Raw genomic sequence first — 26,273 nt, 5'->3', positions numbered from 1 at the left:
CAGCACAGCTGTAGTAGTTTGAGACATTTCTGCTGCCAGGTTTATATCCCTGCCAGAAACAGTGCCTGAATGGTTGCACTCTGAGTCCCTAGTTCCAGTGACATCTTAGCACTAGCCAGTGTTAAATCTCAGCTATTTGAGCTCAGTGCTGTGCTGTGCACTGGAGCAGCTGGGAAATGGTCTTGCTTATATGTGAAACCATCTCTGGCACTGGAAGGGAGCAGACAGAAGTGGCATGGTGATAATTTCTTCACATACCACGTCCAAACCTACCAAACCTCATTGGTAAGAAGTGTCAGACATCATAGGAAATAAGTTTTAAAATATTTACAGAGTTTTGTTTTCTTTCCTTTTGAACACCCTCTGATATCTTTGCCATGTACTTTCCAATGATGACACATTGGGATCTGACTGGGGTGAGTAATGGTGTCTGGCTTGGGGGAGGAGAGGACAGGGAGTGCTTAACAGTGAGTAATTATTTAAGGAAATGGTCTGTGTGGAAAGAAAAGTGTGTTGTGATTGGATGCATTTATCAACTGGCCTTTCAGTGTCACCTGTGGACAGAGCATTATTGTGTCTGAGTTTTTAAATAGTTGGAAGTCAGTTTATTGAACTAACTTGGGAATGTGTCGGGGTCTGGTCTTGATTTGGTCTGTGAATTGAGATGTGAGGCTGTCCCCTATTAGAAAAGATGGAAGTAAATGATAGTTGTCCTGTGGTCATCCCTGAGCATGGTCATTCACTTTTCTGATCAGAAGTTAAAAGTTGTAAGATCTTGTATGCAAAATATAATTTCAAGTCTAGAAGCAACTGACAGGAAAATTTTGCAAGTGAAGATGGAGTTACAAGCTTGTTGCTCTTCCTTATTTTCTTTGTACAGTAACAAACAGAGGTTTGCATTAACTTTTGATGAGGTTCATGTATGTAGAGCCTTTTGTTTGTTCTCTCTGTCCTCTAAAATCGGGAGATTTTAGTATGTTTGAAAATACCTAGAATCACTTTGATTTTGAAATTAAGCCTGAAGTACTAAACCTTTGCGTTCTGTAACTCTGCTATGGTGATGCTCACAGCTTGGTCATGCTGTTTTCTTCTGTCAGTGGCAAGACTCTCTGCAATTCTTTGAATTTTACTGTAAAAGTTCTCATTTAAGACACAGCACATCGTGCCTTCAGAAGTGAGGCACATTATAGTTTTCTCCATCATCTTCAAGTGTTTTACTACCTTCCCTGAAGAGAATGAAGTGACTGAAGTACTGTGAAATGCACAGTAAGGGACACTGTGTTTTTCCACAGACAGTGTAGTTGTTTGTGTATTTGGCTGTGTGGGATCAGGTTCCAAAGGAGCATTTTCAGGTACAAGTGACTGTGATTCCCTTTCCTGACATGTGGCTGAGCAGTGGAACAGGCTGCCAAGTGCAGTGGGTCACACCTGGGCAGCACTGAGCCGCTGTACAGAGATGAGATGGTGTTTCTGCCCTGTGCAGTCTCTCTTCCAATGTCCCTCTTTATGCCCAGCTGGTGAAAAAACCCAAACAAGCCTTCAAACAGCAGAAACAAAAGTGCTGCTAGGCAGGAAAATAAGTTGTACTAATGATCAGCTTTAAGGTACTTCACTTGCCTTAGAGCCCTTTCTGACCTTTCTTTCATTATTTGTATGATAATGGAATATTCCTTTCTTTGCCTTTCCCTTTCTCCCTGTACTCGAGAAAGGGAAGTTGCTGCTTTGTGTTGCCAAGGGGAGTTTCAGTTGCACCGCAGTCTTGGCTGTGTTTGGGGGTTCATGCTGAATTCTCCCCTGTGAGGTGCTAACAGCTGGGAGGAGCTGGATTTGCTGCTCAGGCAGTGCTGCAGCCCAGGGTACTGTGTGACTGGTGCATGCTGTGCCTAGAGAGCTGGAAAACACCACTCTTTTTATCATTAGCCATTTTTCTGTGGTGGCAAGAGGTGGCATTTTCGTATTTTCTAATGAGATCTTGATCGTGATCAGATAAATGCTAGCTTGCTACAGTCTCATGCTTTGACCTTTGCACTCATTCAATTTTCATTTATTTTTAAGAGAGACGAAGGAGTCTGTCAACCTCCCTTAACAGGCGGTTATCAGTTTGCAAAATCAGGCTGTTAACTTGAAACATCAAGAACTCTTTTTAGGATATTTATAGTGAATCCTAGAGGATAGAGGGACCAAATTTTACCCAGCTTCCTTGCAGTAGCGTAATTGTTTAATCCAGGTTCCATTCGTTCGCAACATTTTTGAATTTTATTTTTACATTAAGAACTATATTGTGCTTGAAATGAAGCAGAAGTTGTTGTGAACTAGGAGCTTAAGATGTGTGTCTGGTGCCAGAAGTCTTGCACTGTCCTGGTGCTTGTAGTCTCTTTGGTGCTGTCCAGAATTACTTGGAATAATTATCATTACTTATTGCTGTGCTTGGTTTTAATCAAAGCCTGCTGGGACTACATATTTCAGCAGCCTCTCTGCTGCTTTTAAGAATATGAAGCATCTTTTGAGAAGTTAACTAAAATTATTTGATGGTTCTGACTGAAACAGGAATGAGCTCTAGATCAAAATCCAACTTGATTCTTTCCTGTGGAATTAATAAGCTGAATTGTTGCGTGGTATAAACCAGCGTCATTCTCTTGCCCTCTTGCTCTTCTTGACAGTAGATGAACTTAATGTGGCTTTACAGTTTCTACCATCTTCTGAGTTGTCTGAAGCTCCCTGTGGAATTATTCCTTATCAAAATAGCTAAGTATGTAAAGAAGCAGATAAAATTGTTAGATAATGGTGGCTACTGCCTTACTGAGGGCTGCTTGCATGTGCTGAAATTTGCATTAGAAGTGACTCAAAAATTTGAATTGCCAGTCACGCATCTTAAATCATTTCACTAAAATAATTTCAAGCCTCAGCATTCTTCAGTTAAGTTGAAGTTATCCTTGAGTAAAAAAAAAAAAAGCAACCCATACAAATTGTATAATAGCTTTTCTGGATATATTTTCCTTCTTTCTCTCTTTCCAGCTCCTGACTGGTCACTGATACCTTGTGTTTGAGCTTCACTTATTGAAGTAGTTTGAATAATCACAAATTACATGAATGTATAAGGAAACTTTGATGCTACAAAACAAGGATTGGGGTTTTAAGCTCATATCCTCTTTTCATTTTGTTACTGTGTTAGTAGAATCTCATTTTCTTTTCGTAGGCCTTCATCTTGTAATAAGTAAAAAATTTTAAACTCACTATTTAAAACACTTCAATTTAAAAGTTTTTTTTATTTGGCCCCTGTATGAAAAAAATAAATTGATGTGTGGATTTCTCTGTGGCCTTAGGCTGGCGTGTACATTCAAATGATCTTTTTCATATGGATTTTCTGACCTTTAGAATTTTTCATTAAGAATAGAGAAGAAAAAATCTTAGTTGTGGAAATGTGGAAGACTGTATTTGAAAAAATAGAAGGGAAGCTGTATTTAGAAGAAAACTGAGTATTCGGAGTAAAATTTATCCAGGCAAAGTATTTGGTGAAAATTGAGTCTGTAATTCTCCATACTGAAGTGTTATGAACTTGATTAATAACAAACTGGACTAGCTTGGTTTCGAGTGCGTATTCAACCCACATCTTGTTACTGAGACCGGGTAGAAAGATTTGCAGGATTATGAAGTTAACTTCGTTGGGTTCCCCATATTTCTAAGCCATATTAGCCACTGCTAAGTCATTTATAGCTGGAAAGCAAACAATTGTAAATGCTGATCCATTCATATCCTACCATAAAACACAAGATGAGTTATTCACTACTGTCTGACGCGTGCTCCCACTGCGCCGGAGAACAAAATGACTCCTTTCTAACCCATCTATATATAAATGGCAGAGGGACAGTCTACAATGGGGGATTTCATTCTGGGGAGGTACCCAGAAGATTTCCTGCTGCCAACACAAAACTGTGGCATTTCTAAAGAAATTGTTGTCTCTTGTTTTAATATTTGGAGTTACAGCATTGGGAGTTTTGCATAGAGTAAAGCACATATTCTGATTTTGATTAAGGATGAAAAATCAGTCTGGGAAATATTTTTTTTATTTGATAGGTATAATTGATCATGATTTATTTGTATTAATTTAGGGAGAAACTTAATAGAAGCTGTAGTGTGGAAAATTCATATGGGAAATGAAGGGACGCAATAAGAAATACCAAGCCAAAGAAAATTAAGATGATGATAAGTAATTAATTAATCAGGGGCAAGAGAGATATCAGAGATTCTGACTCATTTCATGATGAGAATGATGGAATTGCTGGAGAAGGGTGGGAGAAGTGTTTGGTAAATGTACCTGTACTGTTTGGAGGGGATTGAACAGGAATTTTATACTTGAAATCTGATAGCCTTTAAGGCTGAAATTAAATAGCAGGAATTGGATTTAAATATTTTTATACAGCTAGTCCAGCTAACCAGAGAGCCTGAAAATAGCTAGTGGGTTCTCACAGTTTAATTTATCATAGAACTGGAAATACAAGACAAATTTCCAGAGGCTGAAAGAAAATTTTTGTTGATCCAGTATTTTAAAAGGAAAAGAGATTATCTGAGTGATTATAGGTGTGTTAAACAGACAAAAGATAGAATGGGAGTTATTGGAGTGATACATAGTTAATGAAGAAAAATGGTATTTAGTGTCACTTAGTATGAGTTCATGAGAGAAAGGTCATTTGATCTAACTCAATATCCTTTCTGATGCCATCATGTCAATTGATGAAGATAACAGTAGCAATGTAGCATTATTGTTTGCCTTACAGGATTTCTGTAAGCCATTTTGTTAATTGTATCAGAATGGCTTGCGGAGTTATCAGAATTACAGCATATGGACACACCATCTCTGGTTGGCACAAAGATTTATTAAAGGATAGGCTTCAGGGTGCATAACTACTTCAGGGTGTGTAACTACTTCAGGACAAAGAAACAACAGGTTCATAATTTGGTGGCTGTGTTTACAGGATGCTGGACTCTGTCCTGGTGCACCATAACAAAAAAAGCATTTTAGAGTTGTTTGCAAAGAATTAACTGGAGTGTGCACCCTGGATATCCAGGAGACAGCAGGAGCTGGCACTACCACTGTTGGGTTTTTGCCCTTGGAGGATGGAACAAAATGAAGCCTGCTGTTTTTTTGTTAATGTCTTAGTTTGATTCTGTCTGTTGGCTGTGGCCTGTCCTACCATAAACAAATCAAAGCAGATGTGCTCCACATGCCCTCCATTCAGCTGTAGGCAAAGCTTGCCCACGTATCTGCTATAGCATATGTCTGAATAGCAGTGGAAACTGTCCTCAGAAAACTCCCTGTAGTCTGTATTTGCTTCCCTTGCCTCATTTGAGAACAGCCATCCAACTTGTGGAAATAAACATACCCTAACTCTTTTATCAGTATTCTTTTAAATAATGCACTGAATATCTAAAAGAAACTGATGAAAAGATCCTTGGAAGAATATTATGAGTGATTAAATGAAGCAGCAAAGGGGACCTACAGATATAACATTGCTGGTAAAATAGTCACAGTTTGTTTTCAGTGGACTTGAATTAAAGAGAGAGAAAAAAATCCTCTGTAGGACACTTCAAACATAAATTGTTGGGTTGGTGTGCAATTTGTATGAAAAAGAATTGCCTAAATGTGCTGTTGTTTTGGTTTATTAGGAGTTCTGTTGTGTATTTCTGTTGTGAAGCTGATCAGGTTTCCTGTTTTTGGCACAGATTACAGGACTGGCCCTTGCTTCACTTTGGTAACCAACCAGATGTGCCAGGGCCAGCTCAGTGGAATTGTCTGCACAAAAACCCTGTGCTGTGCAACTGTTGGGAGAGCCTGGGGCCACCCCTGTGAGATGTGTCCTGCCCAGCCGCATCCCTGCCGCCGAGGCTTCATTCCAAACATTCGAACGGGGGCCTGTCAAGGTAAGTTACCAGCACAGCTTCCCCAAAAGCTGCTGAAATTGTTACTGGATTAATATTAATTGAGTTACACTGCTGTGAATAACCTGTCCTAAGCCATTCTCAGCTATATGTGTGAAGAATGGAAAAACACTGTCAGATGCATTACTTCATGATTCAGTGAGTGCCTGATGTTCAAGTGAGTACATTAGTAACTCAGGTCATGTGAGAGCAGCCAGCATCTTAATGAATTTCTCACTGCCAGCAGTGCTTTCCCTTGGTTCTGTAATGGTGTTTTTCTGAGTGTACCACTCGATCATTCTGTGGAGGAATTTGTTCTTTCAGAGAGCTCTCAGAACATGCAAACATCAATCTGTGGCAATAATGCCCCAATTACCTGGTGTGAGATTTTTTAGCTAAAAGTTGTGTAACTTGGATTCATCTTGGATGTCTTATCTCTTGAGCTCCACTGCTTTGACCTGGGAAAAAGTGCCTATTGTGCCATTTGTAATGCCTTATTATATATTTTATACAATTTTGGAAATGCATTTGCATTTGTTTCAAATCATAAAATCCACCCATCTGTTGCTTACTTCTTTCAGAGCATGCCTTACTGTAGAAAGTCCTTACACTGCTTTTGGCTTTTATTCTAATACTTCCAGCTGTATAAATTCTTTTATTGTCTGGATGTCTGACAGGAAACAGGAGAAAGTTAACAGGGGCAACTATGTATTAAACTGATGTGAATTATACATTCCCAGCACCATATCTTTGGGGCCAATTTATTTCAATCTGTCTAATGTTTTCTAATAAGTTACAATATTTTTGAAAATAGGGAAGATAAAGATTCTAAATCTATGAGTAATTTTATATAATCATGAAATTCCTATGAAGGGACTTCAAGGCATTCCATTGCATTAAAGATGTAGATACCCTCTGTCACAGGCCAAGTCATGGCTGGTGCCTGCAGACAGACATGAGGAACTTCAAGATAGGCAACATGGTTGTGTGCACTGCATGAAGTGCCCATATTTTGACCTCAGTGATTCTGTTCCCCCTCTCACTGTAAAGGTCAGGACTAAATTGTGCAGGAATTTGTGAACTGAGATTCTGGACACTTTTGAAAGCTTATGTACATAAATATGTGGCCCACACCCCTGAAGTTATGCCATACCTAGTTATATCCCTCTTGTTTGTGTCATGGGAAAGCTGCATTGAACTCTCCAATGGGTTTGTGCAGTTTGGAATAAGGATAGTTCTGCTTACTGCACATTTCTTAGCAAGCAGCTACATTGATGCTGATCTGTATGTGGTGCCAACACAGTTTTGGCCCAATATGTTTGACTTGCATTTTCCAGTTTTCCCTTCTTAAGTACTGCGTTTGTAATTTCAACACATCTTTTATGGAATCACATATTAGCTTTATTTTTCATGCACTTGTATTAAATCCTTTTGGAATCAGATAACATCCATTCAGATTGAAGGCATTTCAGGGATTTCACATCCATATTCAATCTAAATAAAGGAAAACAGGTTAAATAAAATCCAGGTTCTCTGAAGAGAAAAAGAAATCATTATTATTGTGTGGGAAAGTAAAAAAAAAGTAAAGAAATAGTGAGGGCAGGCAAGGTTATTTTCAAAAGTAAATAGAATATCACTGCCCAAATTTTGACTTTGGCTGAAAGTTAAATTATTATCACAGCTGAGATTGTTAAAGATACAAAGAAGAAAAATAAAACCAAAAGGTGGGATTTTGAAACAGACATCATGACTCAGAGGCATGACTTCTGTTTCTTTAGTTTTTGAGGTTTTTTAATTCAGTGCAGTGCCATGAAGTCTGGCTGATTGCTGTTGCTAAAGCACAGCCCATTGCTGTAGCTCGAGTCTCGGCAGCTGTGAGGCTGCTGAGGCTGTGCTCGTTCTGTGACCTCCCAGCACAGTTGTTCCCCCAGGGACAGCTCTGCTCTGCTGCTGCTGCCCCTGCCCCGGATCCCTTCAGCCAGGGATCTTTACAGAACACCCTGCCATGGGGTGCAGATATGCTTTGACATGTGGTGCAGATACGCTCCTTGGCGTTCCTGAGACTTCCTACTTGTGGCTCCCAGGAAAATTGCCTCTCAGCCTTTTGTACAGACATAATACTTTGCTTTTCAGACTTCAAGACACATTACAGCAGTGTCTCTGGGATTTATAAAGAGACATTTGAAGGCATCATCTCCTCCAGCTTGTGTCTCTGCATTGAAACCTGTGTCAGTGTGAAGCCCAAGAACTCAAGAAACCAGTTTTTAGCAGTAGCAGCTGGTTCTGCTGAGGAGATGGGGGCATCTGAGAGTGGAGTGCTCTGTGCTCCTGAAGGAATTCCTGAGCAGCAGAGACAGGGCAGCCCCTGGGGACAGTGAGCCAGACTTCCCCAGTGTCCTGTTGCAATGCCACTCCTCCACCTCCTTTAGCCTTGTTTCTGTGGCTGTTATTAAGCCATAGCAACACTTCTGCAGCTAAGTGACGACACACATGTTGTTGTGCTAAAAAAATTGTGAGGCCACAAACTGAGGCCTCTTGAAAATGTTTGTCTTGAGCTTACTACTTAGCCTGTGATATCATCTTTGTTGTTTCATTTTCCCTTGGTGAAAAAATGAAAAGCAAAGAAAGAAAAATAATAGGGAAAACCCCCTCAAATTTATGTATGTCTAAGCAGGTCATTAATAATTCCTCCTGAAACATTAATTGTGGCTGTGAAACTTTTTGAGCAAAATCCTAACCACAGTCTAATGCCATTGCTGCTGATCTCGCTGGAGTGTCAAGTTAATAATTTCCATCAGAAATGACTCTGCAGTTGCTGTGCCTCTCCATGAGGCCCCCTCCCTACACACTGCAACTGCTCCTCTATGCTGGTGGCCTCAGTGCTGTATGGAGTTGCCAAGATTTTCAAGGGGGCGAGTGATTTTGGGTGACCAGCTTTAGACACTTCAAAGAAACTCGAGTTCTGGCAGGCTGTGTTTTCTGCACACCATTCCCCAGATGTTTTGCAAAAACAAAGCAATAGCAGTTAGATATTTAATGTCTGTAACAATAATAATCATGTGATTTCTTGCAGAAAATATTTAGAGTACTGTACTTAATCATACTTTGCATAGAGTAATTACAAAATTAGTGTCTGTCTTCCCAAGCAAGTATCATAATATTATGATGGGTGAAGAACGGATTTAGGCATATTTCATTTCTGTGTAGACAAATTATTATGGCTGTTCTTGAGAAATGAAATAAAAGTGGGTGCTTTTTCCTTTTTTATATCACAGATGTGGATGAATGCCAAGCCATCCCTGGGATCTGTCAAGGGGGAAATTGCATTAATACTGTTGGATCTTTTGAGTGCAAATGCCCAGCTGGACACAAGTTTAATGAAGTAACACAAAAATGTGACGGTAAGAACTTCTAGAACTTTCTTCTGAAAGTAGAAGGGGGAGTGTCTTCTTTTGGAGGACCAACTTTGTTTAAGGGTTTGTAACAAACTTACTGTCTCTTCTGCCTTGAGCCTGCCGGTAGCATTATTCACAACAAATACAAATAGGGGTGCTTTCTCCCAAACCAGGGAATGTTAAATATTGGCCCTGCAACTTTTATAGCCTTTTTATTCATGTAACATTTCAGACTTGAAGGTACATCTACCATTAAATATTGAAACATTAAAATACTTTCTAACTGATATGTTGCTTTAGAAATGCTTGAGGCACATGTTTCTTTGTGGATCTTTTGACCAAAAAGTGTATGTGACTGAAAGATCCAACACATTCCTACCTACTCAGGTGAATCTATTTAACATAAGAGACAGTTGGACATTGTTGTGTGAAGGCTGCTGGATTGTGCTTTAAATTCAGCCTTACAGTTGCATGTGTTACAGAAGGACAAACATTTTATCTTCACTTACTAGTCATCCTAACTTGGGGGTACAGCAGGTGCTAGATATTAGTGTGGAATTTGCATTGTGTGATTATGGAATAATGCTATTTTTTTACTGTGATTTGATAGGATTTTTTTCTTTCTAATATAATAATCAAATATAGATGTCACCTTTGCTTTAAGAGAATTTTGAGTAGATAAGGAACATAGTACTAAAATGTGTTAGTTGCACATTATCGATTTGTATTTATGGTGAAGTCCAGATAATGTTTAAACTCTTGCAACTGATTCTACTTTCAGTCATTAGACTAAAATTCACTTGAGTGGACAAGTTTCATAAGTGGCTAGTGATTTTGGAATGCCAACTTTCAGTACAATAAAATTATTTGTGAGAGAAAGGTGTGCATTCACCATCCTTTCTTGCATCAAGTTCTCTTTAAGAAGCACTCAAAACTTTTTAGTCATTTTAGAAGAATTATGAATTACTCTTTCAAAAGAAAAATAGCTATTTTAGGCAAAACTTTAGAATTTATTTGCAGGTTAGGGAGAGCAATTTCAGAAAAGCTTGTACACCGCGTGGTTTACATATTGCCTGCCAAGGATTTTGGCAGAATGTAACCTACATTTAGAATAGAGCAACATTGCAAGTGTTTCCTTCTGTGGATGAAGTACCAAGAATGTGGTGAATAGGAGAGACTGAACATGTGCCTTGTTAAGCATTTGTGCATGAAAAGCTGAGAGCTGTAGGCTGAATCTCATAAACATTTTGATGGTATTTTTCAATTGCTGAATCATTTTAAAAACAAACCCCAACCAACGACCAAATAACAAAAAAACCCAAACAATGACTACCCAAAGAGCCTGCACTTGCTAACATTAAAGGAAGTCAACTCAAGAACCTGGTGTAGGTTGCTGTGTTCCCAAATCCTGCCACAAATTTCCTCCCCCTTTTGTGAAATCTCTTTGCAGGATGCGAAGATCAGGTGAATTTTTCCTTCTTCAAATTCATACCTATTGATTTTTGAATCTCTGCAGACAGTTAGTTTCAGTACACCAAGCAATTTTAGTTAAAACTGTGTAGGTATGAATACAATTCAGAGAATTAAAAGCACCTTTATACCAGTGGCATGAAATAAGGTAGAAACACAACATTTAAAAGCATGATCATGCAACAACAGCCCATCTGTCCTGTTCTTTCTAAATTATCTTTTGAATTTTATAAGTCAATATAAGACAAGTTTTTTGGCTCACAGTAATTAGCTATATTTAATTCTGATACATAATGAATAACATCTGATTGTTTGCTTGGTTTAGCTTCGATTTTAGCAAGTAGGACTTCTAGCAGTTGTAACATGTCCTTGGTCACTGATTTAGTTCAACTGGGAGCTACCTGCTGAATTACATTACTATTTTTTAGGGGGTCTCCATTAAAGTAAGATCATAAAAGCAATTGTCAAGGACAGGTAGAGAAACATCAAGATGGATAAGGGGAGGGGTAGGCCAAGGTTCTCTTTGTTAGCATAGCTGGTGGAAATCTGTATTTTAACTGCTACATTATTTCACTGTTTGATATAACCATTTCTTTTCGATTTGCACTGCTGCTGAGGTAAATTCTAGTTTTGGTGGTGACTGGGGGAGTAATTTTTTCTGGTGTGACATTTAAGTCTGCAAGTAAATCAAATATATGTACCTTTGTAAAACTCACATACTTAGCAACAACAATGTTGCTTATATTTATGTCAACACTGATATAAATAGTGAAATACTGTTTGGGTTTAGGCTCAACCCTAAAATAAAGAGTGATGATTTTGCTTTTAAAAAGGCCGGACTCTATATAAACAGTGGCAACACTGACTTTAAGATAAACATTGGTGAATTTGAGTCAGAAAATGCTTGAATCTGATCCATTTACGATTGCATTTTTCTCTGTTAATTAAGGGCTTTATTCAGACCAAAATTCAATTTCCGCATTTTTTGTCACTGAGACCTGTGGGACTCCTGTGGTGTATAATCTTGGAGCAGAAGCCAGAAGTCTCTTAGTAGTGCTCCCAGGGCACTCGGACTTGAGTCTTTGGCAACATCCTCGAAGTAGCAGTGAAAAAAAGGTCACACCCCTCTCACACACCCAAGCGAGGAATGTGACCCACATCAGGACAACCAGCAAGATGCTGGGGAAGAATGTGTGCACAGGGGACCCAGGGCCCTGCTCCACTTAGGATGGCTGAGTCTGCAAACTTGAGTTATCTGTGCCATCCCAGTCCCTCCACTACTTTCATGCAAAGGCAAGGGGCCACAAAAATATTACAGCATCCCATGCTTTACCTAGGAGACCAGGAGTTGTTAGTTTTTATATTACTGTCTTCACGGAAGAAGTAGAGCTGAGATCCTTTTTACTTGCTAAGATGCTCATTAATGGTCCTGTGGGACTTTGGGTGTTCCCCCATCTGTTGGGGCCAAATTCCAATTTATGCGTTACATTAAACTCTTCCAGTCCTTTTTAATGACTACAGTATTATTCACTCCTTGCCTTGGTCTGTTGGGTGGTGTTGAAGTATTTCTTCTCAGAAATTTTTGTGGCTGGTGAAATCATTATTAGAGTCATGTGTCTGTGTTTTCATAGATCTCTGGAGGAGAGGTTGGGTAGAGTCCTCTGATGCCATTATTTCTAGCTGGATGCTCCCTGTCAGGAGAGCAGCTGGGTGATTGTAGTTGCTGTGACAAGCAGATGTCATTGATCAGTCTAGAGAATACCCTCCTTTTCTGCTCTGTTTGCCTGATTCCTCTTGTAGGTACCATGGAAAAAAGTGAGCTGTTTTTAAGCTCAGCAGAACTCCAGGTTCCAAGGAGATGAGGGCAGTGCTAATTAGATACAGCTGCATTGTTAGGACAGTCACTGGAAACCAAGGGGAAAGTAACTACACATCCCAGGCAGGCTACTGGTGGTAATTAAGGAACCCTTGGGGCTGACATAGGTCGTTATTCACATAGCTGTAGCTTATATAAACTAGCTGTGGAAGAAACCCTTCAAGTTCCCTCTGTGCAGCTATGATGAGTTGTAAGAATTTGTTAGGTTTTTTCTCTGCAGATTTGAAAATTTTTTTACATTGTATCTATGATGATGATTTAGTATATGGATTGAGATTTGTTAGTGGGGATAATCATGATATGGAAACTTTATTTTAAAATCACTGCCAAAATGTAGGGAGAATTATGGACACTGCCTGGCTTCTGCAGTAGATGTTTTGGTTGCACTCTAGAAACCCGTTGAAACTTCTGAACATTGATTTAGTGGACAAAGTCAGAGAAGATAATTTTTGTTGCCTGCAGTCATCTTAGTCTGAGCTGTAATTCTGTCAGATTGCATTAGCTGAACAATACCTAGCCGCTCAGTGCTTTTGTGTGGGGTATTTCCAAGAGAAACCCGAGTGCAGTAAGAGAGACAGGCAGTTCAATGGGTGGTACGTGTCCCTGTGAGTCTGTCCTGAAGCAGTGCCTCAGTGTGTACCAGGAGAGGCTGTGCTGCTGGAGAGAATGGTCCAGCTCCTGATCACTGTGTTCATTACACAGTACTCATTCTGGTCCCAACACAGTTTTCTTAATTCTAGTATGCAGAATTCAGATTGGATGAGTTACAGTTTTGTTAGAATTAGTAAATTTCTGCAGTTTGAAGATGTTCATCCATCCATATTAAGCAGTAAAATGTTTGCAGTTTATAGATACTTTATTTTAAATTTGCAGATGCAATATTTTTTTAGATTCTCTTTCATTTCTGTTTATAAGATGCCTAACGAAAGATGCTAATTCAAAATTACTGATTATGCCCTGAATTTGATTATTACTACTAACTATAAAATTATAAAACCTTTTCTTGTGCCAAAACTAATTTAGCTAACCTGCCTCTGCACCTCTTTTTGTCTTAAAGATATTGATGAATGTAGCACCATTCCTGGAATTTGTGACGGAGGAGAGTGTTCAAACACAGTTAGCAGTTACTTCTGCAAATGTCCTCCAGGGTTTTATACAGCTCCTGATGGCTTGAAATGCATAGGTGAGTAGAATCCTGTGAACAATAGGACAGTAGGTGTTATAACAATTCATTAACATCAAGAATGGGTAACAATGTGTCAGAAACATATTTCAACTTGGGAACTTGAAATCCTTCTTTTATGTAGAAGTACATCACATGCCTGTATATGTATTCTGAAATGAGTTTTCCATTTGCAGGATAGTTCTTTTTTTGATCTTCTTTGAGACCTCTTTTATTTTTCTACTGCAGCTTTTCTGTTATGTCATATTTGTTTCCTTAGAACTTGTTTACAGGTCTCCTTGGTATTGTTGCTCTCATGCTTGTCTTTAATTTAGTCTGTTTTATATTCAGCACTCATTTAGAAAAGCAAATTTGCATTCCAACTGTTATAACCCGACTGCAGGCCTTTGTCATTAAAGGAAGTAATGTGATAAACTGAGTATGGGATATTTTTATGTGCTTTTATGACGCTGATGATTTGGCAGAGCTGTTCTCTCTGGCTTCCACTGTGGTAGAGCAGAACCCATCTTCCAAAGGCTGGACTGGGAACCAGAGAGCTTTGTGAATGAAATGATTGCCACTGCAGTGCCAAAGCCCTGAAAGAACAGTGTTAGCAGTTAATGCTTCTGGGAAGCATTAACAGCCTGCTCTGAGGCAGGTCGAGTAGTTAATTAATTGGTTTTTTTCTCATTTTTGTGCAGTAATTTATTTTTTCAGTGCCAGTGCTGAATTTTGGGCAAAAATCAAGTGAAAGGTTTATTTCCTCAATTTTAGCATATTTATTTAATGGTTCTTACACAGTGCCAGCACTAGGAACCAATACAACATCCTGTTTAGTACCTTTGGTAGGAAATAATTTTGGAAAAAAATTGGGAAGAATCCCAAAGTTCACAGAGATCAGTACCAAATAATACTAACTTTCCCAAGAGATCTGCAAGTAGTTTGGGTTATGATTAATTTTGAATGGTGCCATTCGATTTCTGCAGGCTGTAAGAAATAAACTGCTTTCCTTCCATCATCAAGAATAGATTTCCTGTAGATTTGATCCATACTGTACACTTAAAATGCCAATGGGAGTTGCTTTTATTGCTTCAGATGAATAGCTTCTAAATTGCTATGGATCATTAAATCATTAATTAATATTAAGCTGCCTCTACTTAATATTTTTGAGCAAGATTTACCTTTCCATAACAAAAATTTTCTAGAGATGCGGAATTTGCATTTGCTTTTTACTTTTTATAGTCACCACTCTGTCAGGGCTGCCCAACATTCAGACCCATGTCATATTCTTGCAGTTTCTCAGCATTTTTACCCCCTGTGTTTGTAGGCTGAAGTAATTCAGCTAAAGAATTGGAGTTTTAAATGGTGACAAGGTATGATAAATAATATGTCAGACTATGAGCCATCATTGAAATTTTGGCTTTGTGTTCAAGGCAAAATGTGCTAAATGGGAAGCACTATCAATTGTCTGCAGATATTTTGGATTCTTGTCTAATTTGCAGACACATTCTTGCCATATTCACAGTGACAGAGCTCAGATCTGTGTTAGTGCTGGGCAAAACATGTAATCTTGATTTAATTACAACATGCCTGTCTTAAGTGAAAAGTGTTAGCTGGATGTGTGTGTTCTGTTAGAGAGGAGGAAATGCTTCTGAGAAATGTATCCCTCAGGGGACTCCAGCTCAGCAGCACTGGGGCCAGATATCCAACGGATGCACCAGGAGCTCCATTATTACAAATCTTAAAAATAGAATAAGAAATCTTAAGAATAGACAAAGCAAAGATATTATCTCTTAGAGCTGAAGAGCAGAAACAAGAGTAAGGCATCTCATCCCAAGTGCATGAAAAGTGCAGAGAAGAAAGTTGCTAAGCCCATACTTCCAACTGGCATAAATTTGTTTGGTCTGTGTTACTTTTTGACGGCCTCTTTTTACATTTCTTCTTTTTGAGAGACCCGTTTTTATTGAAATTTATTCTCGTGGTGATTTTTTTGCCTTTTCAAAAGACTGTAATTTTTTGTAAAAACAATGAATAGTGACAACTGAAACAGATAAAGGTAATTTCCTGCTGTTCTTGTCCTGGTTTTTGTGTTTTTACCATTTGGAGCAGAAGAGGAAGGGGGAAAAAGTAAGAAAAATGCCTTCTGATTAGGAATATGGAAAGACTTGGTATTTTTCTCATAAAATTGCTGATTTTTTTTCTGAAAATGTTGTGGCTTTTGGACACACTCTTATAATTGTAGGTAAATACAGGTGTTTGCTGTGTGCTTATCTCTTCATGGCACATTGTGTACTTGCACAGATCGCATGTAGATTCCTTTTCCACTTTCCATAACTACTCTTAAATGTTTCAAAAGTTGGTACTGACCAAAATGGAGAAGGATCAATTACAAAAGATGATGATCAGGTCTGTTAGATTATTTCCTTCTTCCCATGCACCCCACCATCAGTCCAAACCACTGAATATTTCTCCAGGGGTAGTGGAGAACAGTTTCAACTCCAAGGAGTTCTATTTGATTTTTAAGAGGGTAGATGAAGGAGTAAATATGTGTGGCAGTTTAGCTGGGCTCCAGGAGAAAATAAAGAACCGGTAGTAGAACTGAAACCTGACTTTTTGTTCTCTGTTTCAGGTTTCCATCATAGGATAATATGAATGATCTAAATAAAGTTTGGAAATAAAGGCCAACTGACTCTTTTAGCTGTATTGTCAGTAATATCCATGTGCAGGGTTCCAAGTAATAAAAGACAGAACTATCACAGATTCTCACAACATGTCACTATATGTCAATTTCCTCAAAACAGTAAGAAACTCCCCTGCTTTTTTTTACATCCACTTGTGTAGCTACTGAATTCTGGAAAGCACTGGTACTGGACAGATGAATCCACCATGCCCTGGGTAATTGAGATACTGTTTCTTTAGGGAATGATGTCTGCTGCTGTAAGACTAGATCTGCAACTTTTTCCACTACATTTTGACAGCAACTATTTGTATATTTTAGAAACAAACTTGGTTTGGTTTATCATGCAGTGTCAAATCACATTACAGCTTATATTGAGTTTGACATGATGTGACATATTGTGAAACAATTCCTCAAAGCTTCAGATGGTATCACAAGATTATGTTTTATGATTTTTTTTTAATCCCATCCACATGTTCTTGTCCTTCTCTAAGCTGAGCTATCTCTAACAACATTGCACAGAGCTGAGTCTATAAAATCTGGGTACAGGACATTCTTTGTACAGCACATGCTTACCCTTTCAGACAGGAAGCCAACCGATCTCCATAAACAGTGTGATTGCACCAGTTAAAACTGTGTTGCACTTTCTTGCCTGCAAGCCTATATCTTGTCAAATCACTACATACTTCAGCTAGAGAAGCCATGACTAATGAAAAATGAGCTAATGCTTTATGAATTGCAATGCTGTGAATTTATTGCTGTGTGTCAGTGCTTTCAAATCAAGACTTAATATCTGGTCCTATCTTTAATAAAGATGACACTGCAATTTTTCTTTAGGGCCATGGAAGCCTATGTTGTTACATACTGAATAAATGTTTTTACTGCATTTTTGCATCCTTTAATGCATTGCAGCTCCATATTTCGCTGCTGCTTTCCCACAGGTTACACTTGAGTCCAAAGCAGCCCAATTATTGACTAGATTTTTTGCTTTTCTGATTCCTGTAATGTTGCAAGGGCTATGCCACTGATAATACAAATCACTCCAGAACAATGGGACCTTTCTCTTTTGTGGAAGCCACGTTTCTCGTTGAACTGACGATTACCCATCCATTTCCCTCTCTCTGCAGACGTGCGCCCTGGATTCTGCTACTCCACGCTGAGCAACGGGCGCTGTGGCAGCCAGCTGCCGCAGCCCCTGTCCAAGATGCAGTGCTGCTGTGACAGCGGCCGCTGCTGGTCACCTGCCCCCGCCACCGCTCCGGAGATGTGCCCCATCAGATCCACCGGTAGGAACCCTCCTGAGCGCCACTCAGCATGCCTCAGCACTGAATTAGCAGTCATTTCGTTTTGGTTGGTGTTTTAGCTGTAATGTTTTCATTAAAGAGCTACACGGAATGGTTGAGGCTGAAGGGCACCTTGGCAGATTGTTTAGTCCAACTCCCCTGCTCAAGCAAAGCCTCCTATGTGGAAGAGTGCTCAGGACCCCCAGGAGGACAAGCAGACAGAAAGAATTATTTGTGGCTAATTAGTGTTTTATAGTCAAGTTATTCTGACCTTACCTGCTTCAGATTTGTTTTCAAAATCCTCTTGAAGCTACTTCCTCTAGACCCTTTTAATACATCCCTAATCCTTCTGCATTTTCATTCTCATTGGGAACAGGGATTTCCTACCTCATGACAAGCTTTCTGTCATATACCATGACAGAAATACCATATATTTCCTGAAATTTGACACAGAAAATGATTTCTCTCTGCTACCAAAATTCTTTATTGCCTCCTTGTGTATTGAGATCCTCAGATAATGTATCACTTGAATTGAGAGAAGATGGTGAGGGAGAAGATTGTTAAACTAAGTATGACGGACTGGAGGGAAGCTGATTTTGAGATTGTTTAGGACTGGAGACCTAATAAAATCCTTTAGAAGAGGAGAATACAAGAAATTTAAGAATTTATAGGAGGTGGTTAAGGGAGGTGCAGAGTTTATGAAGGAATGGGATTGTAACACTATAGCAGTGTAACTGAAGAAATTGTCAGAATTCATATATGGGAGTTTTTATTACTCTTGTTTTTAATCCTTTGAGTGAAACTGCATAATACTGGAGCAGAAATTAAGCAGTCAGAACTGTTGGAAGACTTTCTGTCACTGTCTCATTAATAATATTTAAACATGTTAAAAGCTCAAAACTGGCTAGAACAATGCTAACTATGCACTCTATTGACAACCCTCTGAAATAGGAAGACAACGAGAAATCTTTCAGTCTTAACACAGTTCTTGCTTTCTTCAAATACTTTCTAATTGTTCATATCTAACTGGTGAGTAAACTGGGTGGAAAAGTAAGGTAATTTGGCCAGAGCTGCAGACTGAGATGTCATGGAGAAGGAGCTAGAACCCAGGACTTCCTGACTCATAAATCCATGCAAGGTCTTCCAGATCATGGTTACATGCCACTTCTTTTTTGGTTTTGCTTCTGACCTCAGCCATAAATTGAGACTATAAATTACTTTTTTTAAAAGTGCTTTGAAATTCTTTGAAAAGCTTTACATGCATTTAAGGTATTGCTGTCGTTATGTAATCAAGTTCAGATATTCCTTACATAGCATATCCTGAGAAGGCAAGACAAGGAATTTAGAGCTGTCAGTGGCCCAAAGCATCTTTAACTCTGAAATGGAAATTTACTGCAATATAAAGGGGAGCACTAGCTGCATAATATAACTGAGTATTTGCATTTTAAATATGGGCATCAGACCCAGTTGCTACTACAAAATGGTAACTACAAAATTGCTAGGAATTACACATGGAAATTGAAGTTGCAATAAAAAAGGCTCGCACTGTAATTTTTTATAATATGGTGGTAATTTTTTATGTGGAATAACGGCGTTTAACACTGACACTATTAAAAGACTAAAAGGAACAACAGGGTGAAATGTAGTGACACATGAAGCAAACTGATCACCCAACAGCATGAAATAAATGCAAACATCATAATCAGGAAAAGCAGAACTTTAGGTTATGGTGTTTGCTGAACAAATCCTCTGTGATTCAGGAAGAGCTTCTAATGTGTTTTACAGGTGGAAGCAGACACGATGAAAGTGTTGAAGGCTGAAATACCCGGTTTACTTCTCCCAACATTTACTTTATTTTTCTGTTCTTGTTTTTCATATTGTTTCAATATCTAGATTTTTTCCTCCATTATATAATTCCTCTTCCCTGTTTTTCCACAGACTTTAAATTTTGAAGTTCAAAGATGTTGACTGCACAAATAATTACTTGTGTGCACACAAATTGTTAACATTAATTAGGTCAGCTGGAATGTGGTCTTTAATTGTGATACTCTGCATTTTTTGGATTGCAAGTTCCAAACCCACACTTCCTGAAGACAAAAGAGTCATGGGCAAGAGGAAAAGTGGGGCAGTAGGGCAGATGCCACTAATAGAGATAAAGAATAGGAGAATGCAACACATACACCACAGACTGCTCTTACAGCAAAATAGATCATTTGTCATAGATCATTCCCATCACCTGGAAAAGGATGAATTTATGTGGATCTGACTTGGTTTCTCTTTGGCTACACTGCTTAGACTGCACCTTATTTGGTTTCTGCTTTTATTGGCAAACTTAATTTTCCCAGGGAAATAGTGTTAGTGTATTCATTCTCTAATTGGTTTTGCCTCATTGCTTATATTTGTATTTCTTTGTTTTAGGAGGTTAACTTTTAAGAAACCTGATTGAAACTGGGCTTTTTTCCCTGTTCAGTATTTTTCTAACTCTGTGGCAAGCTTTCTGTTAAATTAACTTGGGATCAAATCCAGAAGTCCTTCTCTAGGTAAACTTCACGCTGAGTTCACCAAAGATTTTTGCTTGAAAGAAGACTAAGTAGATTAGGATCAGGTCTCTGCCTCACTGTTCAATTTCATGTCCAGAATATCAATTCTGTTACCTTTTTACTGGCAGTCTTTCTGACAAGTAGTCTTGAGATTCTGTGGATTAATGACTCAATTCAGAGAGCAAAGCTTGTTGCTATGAAGAAAACATATAGGCTCACATTTTCCAGATTATTTAAGGTTTGTTATTGCTAATCTGAAGCACTGCAAAAAGGGGGAGTGTTGGATTAAATGGAACAGGCTGCTAGAGTCTAAAACAGCATTGATGTTTTTGTGTTTCAGACGAGTACCGTAAATTGTGCACAGTAGCTGCTATGCTGCCAGCAAGACCTGACCTTCCTCCAGCCCGTCCTGATGTCATCCCTCCACCACTCATTCCTGGGGTTTACCCTCCTCCACATCCAGAAATCATCTATCCATCTCGGGCTCCACCAGTGCATCGTAAGAGAGACAGAAATAACCTCTCTGAAATAACCTCTCCTTGCACCATATGCATTTAGCTTCTTTCAAAACACGCATTTCTCAGGAGCAGTGTGCTCCCTTCAGCTGTTGGTGTCTTTTACTTACTTTATATGGACATGGAGGCTCTGGATGTCTTTTTAATCAGAGCCTGCCTACCATGTGCCTTGTGGCAAGATACCTATCTCATTAGTAGTGTTTTCCCTGATAAGATGGGTTTCAAAAATTACATTCTCACTGTCTGTGGCTCATGTATTGTAGTAGTTACATTATTGTTATTTTAAGGCTGTTGTGAGCTTTGCTGCATGTCAGCACTGCAGAATATGAATAGCTCTTTGACTAGGTTGTGAAAATATTTACATTAAAGAGCTTGTCTGAGAGAAAGCAACTTCTTTCAGGTTGTTTTCCTCACTTGCACTTGGCCAGGTAGGAAATGTACTAATCAAAACTCTGCTGTACTCTGCTGGACACTGAGACTGACCCAGTGCACAGAAAGAACTATTTTAGTGATACACACGGATGGGTTAGTTTTCCCTAAAGTAAGAAGGAAGCCAGAGCAGACTACCAATATAGAGCAACATACCAATATAATATAGTCCTTTTTTTGTCTTTGCTCAGAGAATTTACTACATGCCCATGTGGTCTGGAGTAGGCATGTGCCACCTGAAATCATTTGGCATAACCACACACTCTTTTGCAAGTAAACAAGCTGATTTTGCCCATACTCTGTGCAGATGCAAGCAGTCTCTGCTTGCACTGGCACCAGCTGAAATTATTTAGTCTTGGTTCAGCACCAAGCTGAGCTAATAAGCCTAAGAGGCAAAGTATTTTAGCTTAGGCTGACACTGCACTGACGTAGTTGCACAGCTTCTGGTCAGCTGGTAGCAGGGACAGAGCCAGCTCATGCCTGCCTGCCAAAGACAGTACAGGCATATTCCCAGGGTTATCCCTGCCCTCCTCACTGCTACCTGGGAAAGTGAAAATAATGAATCAGTCTGCCTCCTCTTTGCTACTCCAGGCTTTTAGTAGAGTACCTGCAGTGCCACACATCCACTTTACCTCTAGCTATGAGCAGACATAGTCCTCTTTGATAGGACAAAAGATGAAAACACAACCAGACTTGCCGTAATGAAAATTTCTGTGGTTGTTAGCTGTTTTCAAAGAAATCTCTAAGAGTCAAAGTGCCATTTTCTCTCTCCCATTTCACTAATTCACATTACAATGGAAGGTAAATGTTGATTTTTAATGGAAAATCCTGCGCAAGTTGTAGATTATCAGAAGCTATTATGATGAACTATTAAAATATTTTTCCAACTGTTGTTATTTCAGCAATCTTGCCGGTGAACTTAACTGACTATTGCCAAACATTCCGACATCTCTGCCGAAATGGGCGTTGTATTCCCACTCCTGGGAGCTACCGCTGCGAGTGCAACAAAGGATTCCAACTGCATGGTAGAGAGGAATGCCTTGGTATGTGGTTTTCTGCTGTAAATCACAGAGGGGAATTTCATTTTACAGAAAAAAACATTCTTCTCCACACAATGTAATAACTGAGTTCTTAAATAGAAGAGCCCCGCCTCCAAAAAAAAACCCAGTAAAGACATTTTGACAAACTGATTGATTTCAATGGCAAACTTATTTTTACAACAATTTTGCCTTTTAAAATGGTATTTAACAAATCTTATAACAAAATTACACAGAGGCAAGGATTTCTTATTTTACTAACCCATTACTATAATGTGTTTATTAGTTATTGAAAATGGTCTCTTTAAAATGCTACCAGCTTTTTGAGTATGCAATGACCTATTGTTAAAAAAATCATAAATTTAGGCTTAGTAGGATTTGCAAGTCCTTTTTAAATTCATGAGTAGTATCTTGTTGGGCTCTTGAGACCTTTAGGCTTGGAACTCAGCAAGAGCTCAACAACAGAAGCACGGATTAACTGTATCTTATAGGCAAGATTTTGGTTCTGTCAAAATCTTCAGTGGAGCCAGGAATGTGGGGATGTGGGATTAAGGCCTCAATCTCTCACACATGCAATATTTTACTGAAAATTCATTTTTCCCAGATCCTGTTTATCTTAAAACGTGGGATATTTTTTTTGAGATCTCAGTGATGTCCCCTTTTCTTAGGGATTGAAGGGCACTATTCTCCAAGTACAAAATAATAAAATACCCCTGCAGGCAAAAATAACTGGCAGCCAGTGTGGTAATAAAATTGTATTGTCTATGTTCCACAGATATTGATGAATGTGAAAGGAATCCATGTGTTGGTGGAGACTGTGTGAACACACAAGGATCCTACGTCTGCCAGTGTCGAGTTGGGTATCAGAGCACGGCCACCAGAACAGAGTGCCGAGGTAATGGGCGTACAGCCACATCTGCTATTGTATCGTGTGGGAAAATAGTTTGCAAGCAAAATTTAACAGATGGGTCAAATATGGGAGTTTAAAAAAAAAAAATTCAGGTATGGCAGTAAAAATGACTGACCTGCTGGAGCGGATGTTCACTGACTGAGTTATGAGAAAAGGCATTTTGTCTTGTGCTAAAAGGATCTTGGCACTATTTATGGCTTTGAAATAGAAGAGATATTTTCTTGGGTTTTTGGGATTTTTTTTTTTTAATATTAAGACATTATTTTCTTTTGCTGCTTGAAGATCTCAAGGGCAATTAAGCATCCCTTCACTGGAGAAACACTTTATGTATAAAAGACTAAGGAAGTTGGGGAGAAAGATAAAGCTTCCAATGAGTAAATATAAGATTATACTGCCTATGTGTTGTCTCTGCTTACTGCCAGAGAAACAACTAAACATAAATTACAGCAGTGAAAACTAGATATGGAAAAGTAGTGGGAAAGTCTAGATTGCAAAGCCTCAGAATCCTCATTATAGTTATTCTGAAGATCTGATTCGACTGCAGTCCTGATGGTCTTCATCCTGTCTTCCTCTGGGAGTGGGACCACATAACTCCTCAGCAGTCAGCCAACCCTCTGTCAGGGTTTTGTGACTCCCAAATTGGGGTAGGCATTCAACTGTAAAAGGTAGATAGATGCAGTCCTTTATAATTAAGGCGTGATGAGAGATTTCTGGCAGAAGAATAAATGACTGCTTTGATATTCCACAAGAAATGAAGCATCTAAATGAAACAGGATGTTTGAATGCTCAGAGTCACAGCTTGTCTTCATATTTTGCTTTCTGCACTGGGTGCAGGGTGCAGAGCATGCCCTCAGTCTGAAGCAGAAAGTTTCTAAAAAGCCAGAAGAAAGTTACCTGTATTAGCATGCATTTCTTTCCTTCCTTTTGGGAATCAGAAAGGTGTTTGTGGTACAGAGTCTTGCCCTCTGGTCCAGGAAGACATGCAGAGCCAGCAGCACTGCTGCCTGTTGCTGGGGAGTATTTGACCTAATTGCTGCCAAGCAGCCGTGTTGCGGAAGCATCTTCATAGTTCAGCTGACTGGTGGTGAGGGAGTGCTGAAGGGGAGTCTCAGCTGTGATGAATTTACTCATGAGTCATTTTTGTCACACACTTTTAATTTGACTGATTCATTACACAAACACATGGTTGTCAGAAGCCCAGTAGCTTAATGGCATTTAAGTGTGGTCACTTAGCAGTTCCTTTGCAGTCTATGGGAGCTGTGCCTGCTTGACAGCCAGAACAGAAAATGCTGTGATGTGCAGAATCTTGTTTTTCTAAAGGAATTTTTAGGACCAGTGTAGGGAAAAGAAAAAGGCTAGTGGGGTGCATTTGGCAAAGTGTACATATAGCACTGGTTCCTGCCAAATCAGCATTTGCTGTAGAATTACTTTGCATGACTACTTTAGATGTAGAGATTTTATTTTTTTGCATGCACTAATGTGTCTGTGCTGATGTGCTTTTGGAAATGTGTTCCTTATGAAGTCTCTCAAGCTCTTGAAAAACGAAGTCTCCATAATGACCAGATGTTTATCTGTTCCTTGCTCTGAGGTTCTAGGGGAGGATTTTTTCTGCATGATGACTCTGATTGGTGACTAAACATTGCGGTCTTTATTGCAAGCTACTGATTCATCTGTTCTTAGGATTCCTTATAATTCCAATAGGAGCTTGGCTGAATTAATATCTTAATTGGAGACATAGGTGAATAGTCACATTGTGATTAATGATTTGAAAAAAAAATGCTTCTCAATTGCAGAAGAGAGGATATGAAATGGACCTCAAAAAAAGGTGAAATTTTATTATGATTAGCTATCAGTGTGTGCTTTAACAGCTAAGTGCTTACTATAATCTGCTCAACATTTCTGACAAGTGGAGGTCAGATCTTACAGGGAGATAACAGCAATTTTGGATGTCTCATTGAGAAGGATACTTTGTTTTGCAAGTTTCTCTGAGGAGAAAAAAATGGTGATGTTATGTTGGACTAGTGGTGGGACTCTGATCAGCTGTGTGTAAGTAAAGAACAATGAGGTTCAGTATTAATTTTCAACACATTTAAATGGCATCAGATGCATAAAAATACAAAAACAGATGAGCTCCAAAAATTAAAAGGCCTTGAGATGCTGTAGCATTTCTGCCTGCCCTAAGGAAGAAAGCTGGTGGAGTACCTGAAGCCAGACACGGGTGCAATCAAGGGCTGGAAAAGTGGGGTGAAAAGGGACTGAGCAGAGAGGAAACTCACATTTATGCATTGCTGCTTGATGATGCTTGTTTATCAGATGAGGTTTATGAAGCCTGTACACTTTTGGTGGAGGGCTGCAAGCTGCTGCTGCAGTGAGTGGTCACTGAGCAGCTCGTGCCTCTGCTGGCGTGGTTGCTTGCTTGCAAAACAGTGATTTTTCAGGGATTTCTTAGACTCCTCACAGAACTACCATGCTGCTAAGAAGGCAAGTATAGGTTCACAATTTTAGAGGCATCAGCTCCCCTGGCCTAAGTGTCCAGAGAACAGAGGCATTTGGGAGCACACCCTGTGCTCCACTTCTTCCTGAAGTGCAGCAATGCATTTCCACAGAGACGGCTTGGGAAGGGCACCCCCAGGGTATTTGGGAAGCGTGGGTGCAGAATAGACAGGTCTGCATGGGCTGGTTGTGAGCTCTGTGAGCTGAGTCCCCTGTGTGCAGGAATCTCTGGGAGATGGTCCAGGCCTTGATGGAGAATACTGAGCAATCTGAAAAATGTCTAGACAGTCTGTCTCAGCATCTCCTCTCCTCTCCTTTGGAGGAGAGGGAGGGCTGCCAACCTCGTGTGATATCACTCTTCAGGTTCTCCAAAGCACTTGCCAAGCACCTCCCGCAGAGAGAGGGAAAAGAGGATCTGATGTTTCGAATACAAAGTAAGCAGGAGAAATTCTTCTGAGGTGGGAAAGTCTTGAACTTTCCTGTTATCTTACAAAGCAGCAGCAAAAGACAAGCTTTCCCACATATTTTCTTAAGTAGTTAGGTACTGTTAAATTAAATTAAAATTCAGTA

The 26,273-nt window shown here is 39.3% G+C and overlaps 1 protein-coding gene across 4 annotated transcripts in view; it reads left to right on the top strand.

Annotated features, from left to right (window-relative positions):
• FBN1 (fibrillin 1) overlaps positions 1-26,273 on the top strand; it is a 144,875-nt gene that overhangs the window by 44,577 nt on the left and 74,025 nt on the right. For all 4 annotated transcript variants that reach the window (XM_030954970.1, XM_030954973.1, XM_030954971.1 and 1 more), the window contains exons 7-13: positions 5,722-5,919; positions 9,192-9,317; positions 13,715-13,840; positions 17,624-17,782; positions 20,660-20,818; positions 22,166-22,306; positions 23,076-23,195. In XM_030954970.1, coding sequence (XP_030810830.1) covers positions 5,722-5,919; positions 9,192-9,317; positions 13,715-13,840; positions 17,624-17,782; positions 20,660-20,818; positions 22,166-22,306; positions 23,076-23,195 — 1,029 coding nt within the window. The remainder of the gene's footprint in view (positions 1-5,721; positions 5,920-9,191; positions 9,318-13,714; positions 13,841-17,623; positions 17,783-20,659; positions 20,819-22,165; positions 22,307-23,075; positions 23,196-26,273) is intronic.

This window comes from Camarhynchus parvulus, chromosome 10, assembly GCF_901933205.1.
Source record: "Camarhynchus parvulus chromosome 10, STF_HiC, whole genome shotgun sequence".
In the NCBI taxonomy this organism is placed as follows: Eukaryota; Metazoa; Chordata; class Aves; order Passeriformes; family Thraupidae; genus Camarhynchus; species Camarhynchus parvulus.
The sequence above is the reverse complement of the archived record's forward strand: the minus strand, read 5'-3'. Positions and strand labels throughout refer to the sequence as shown.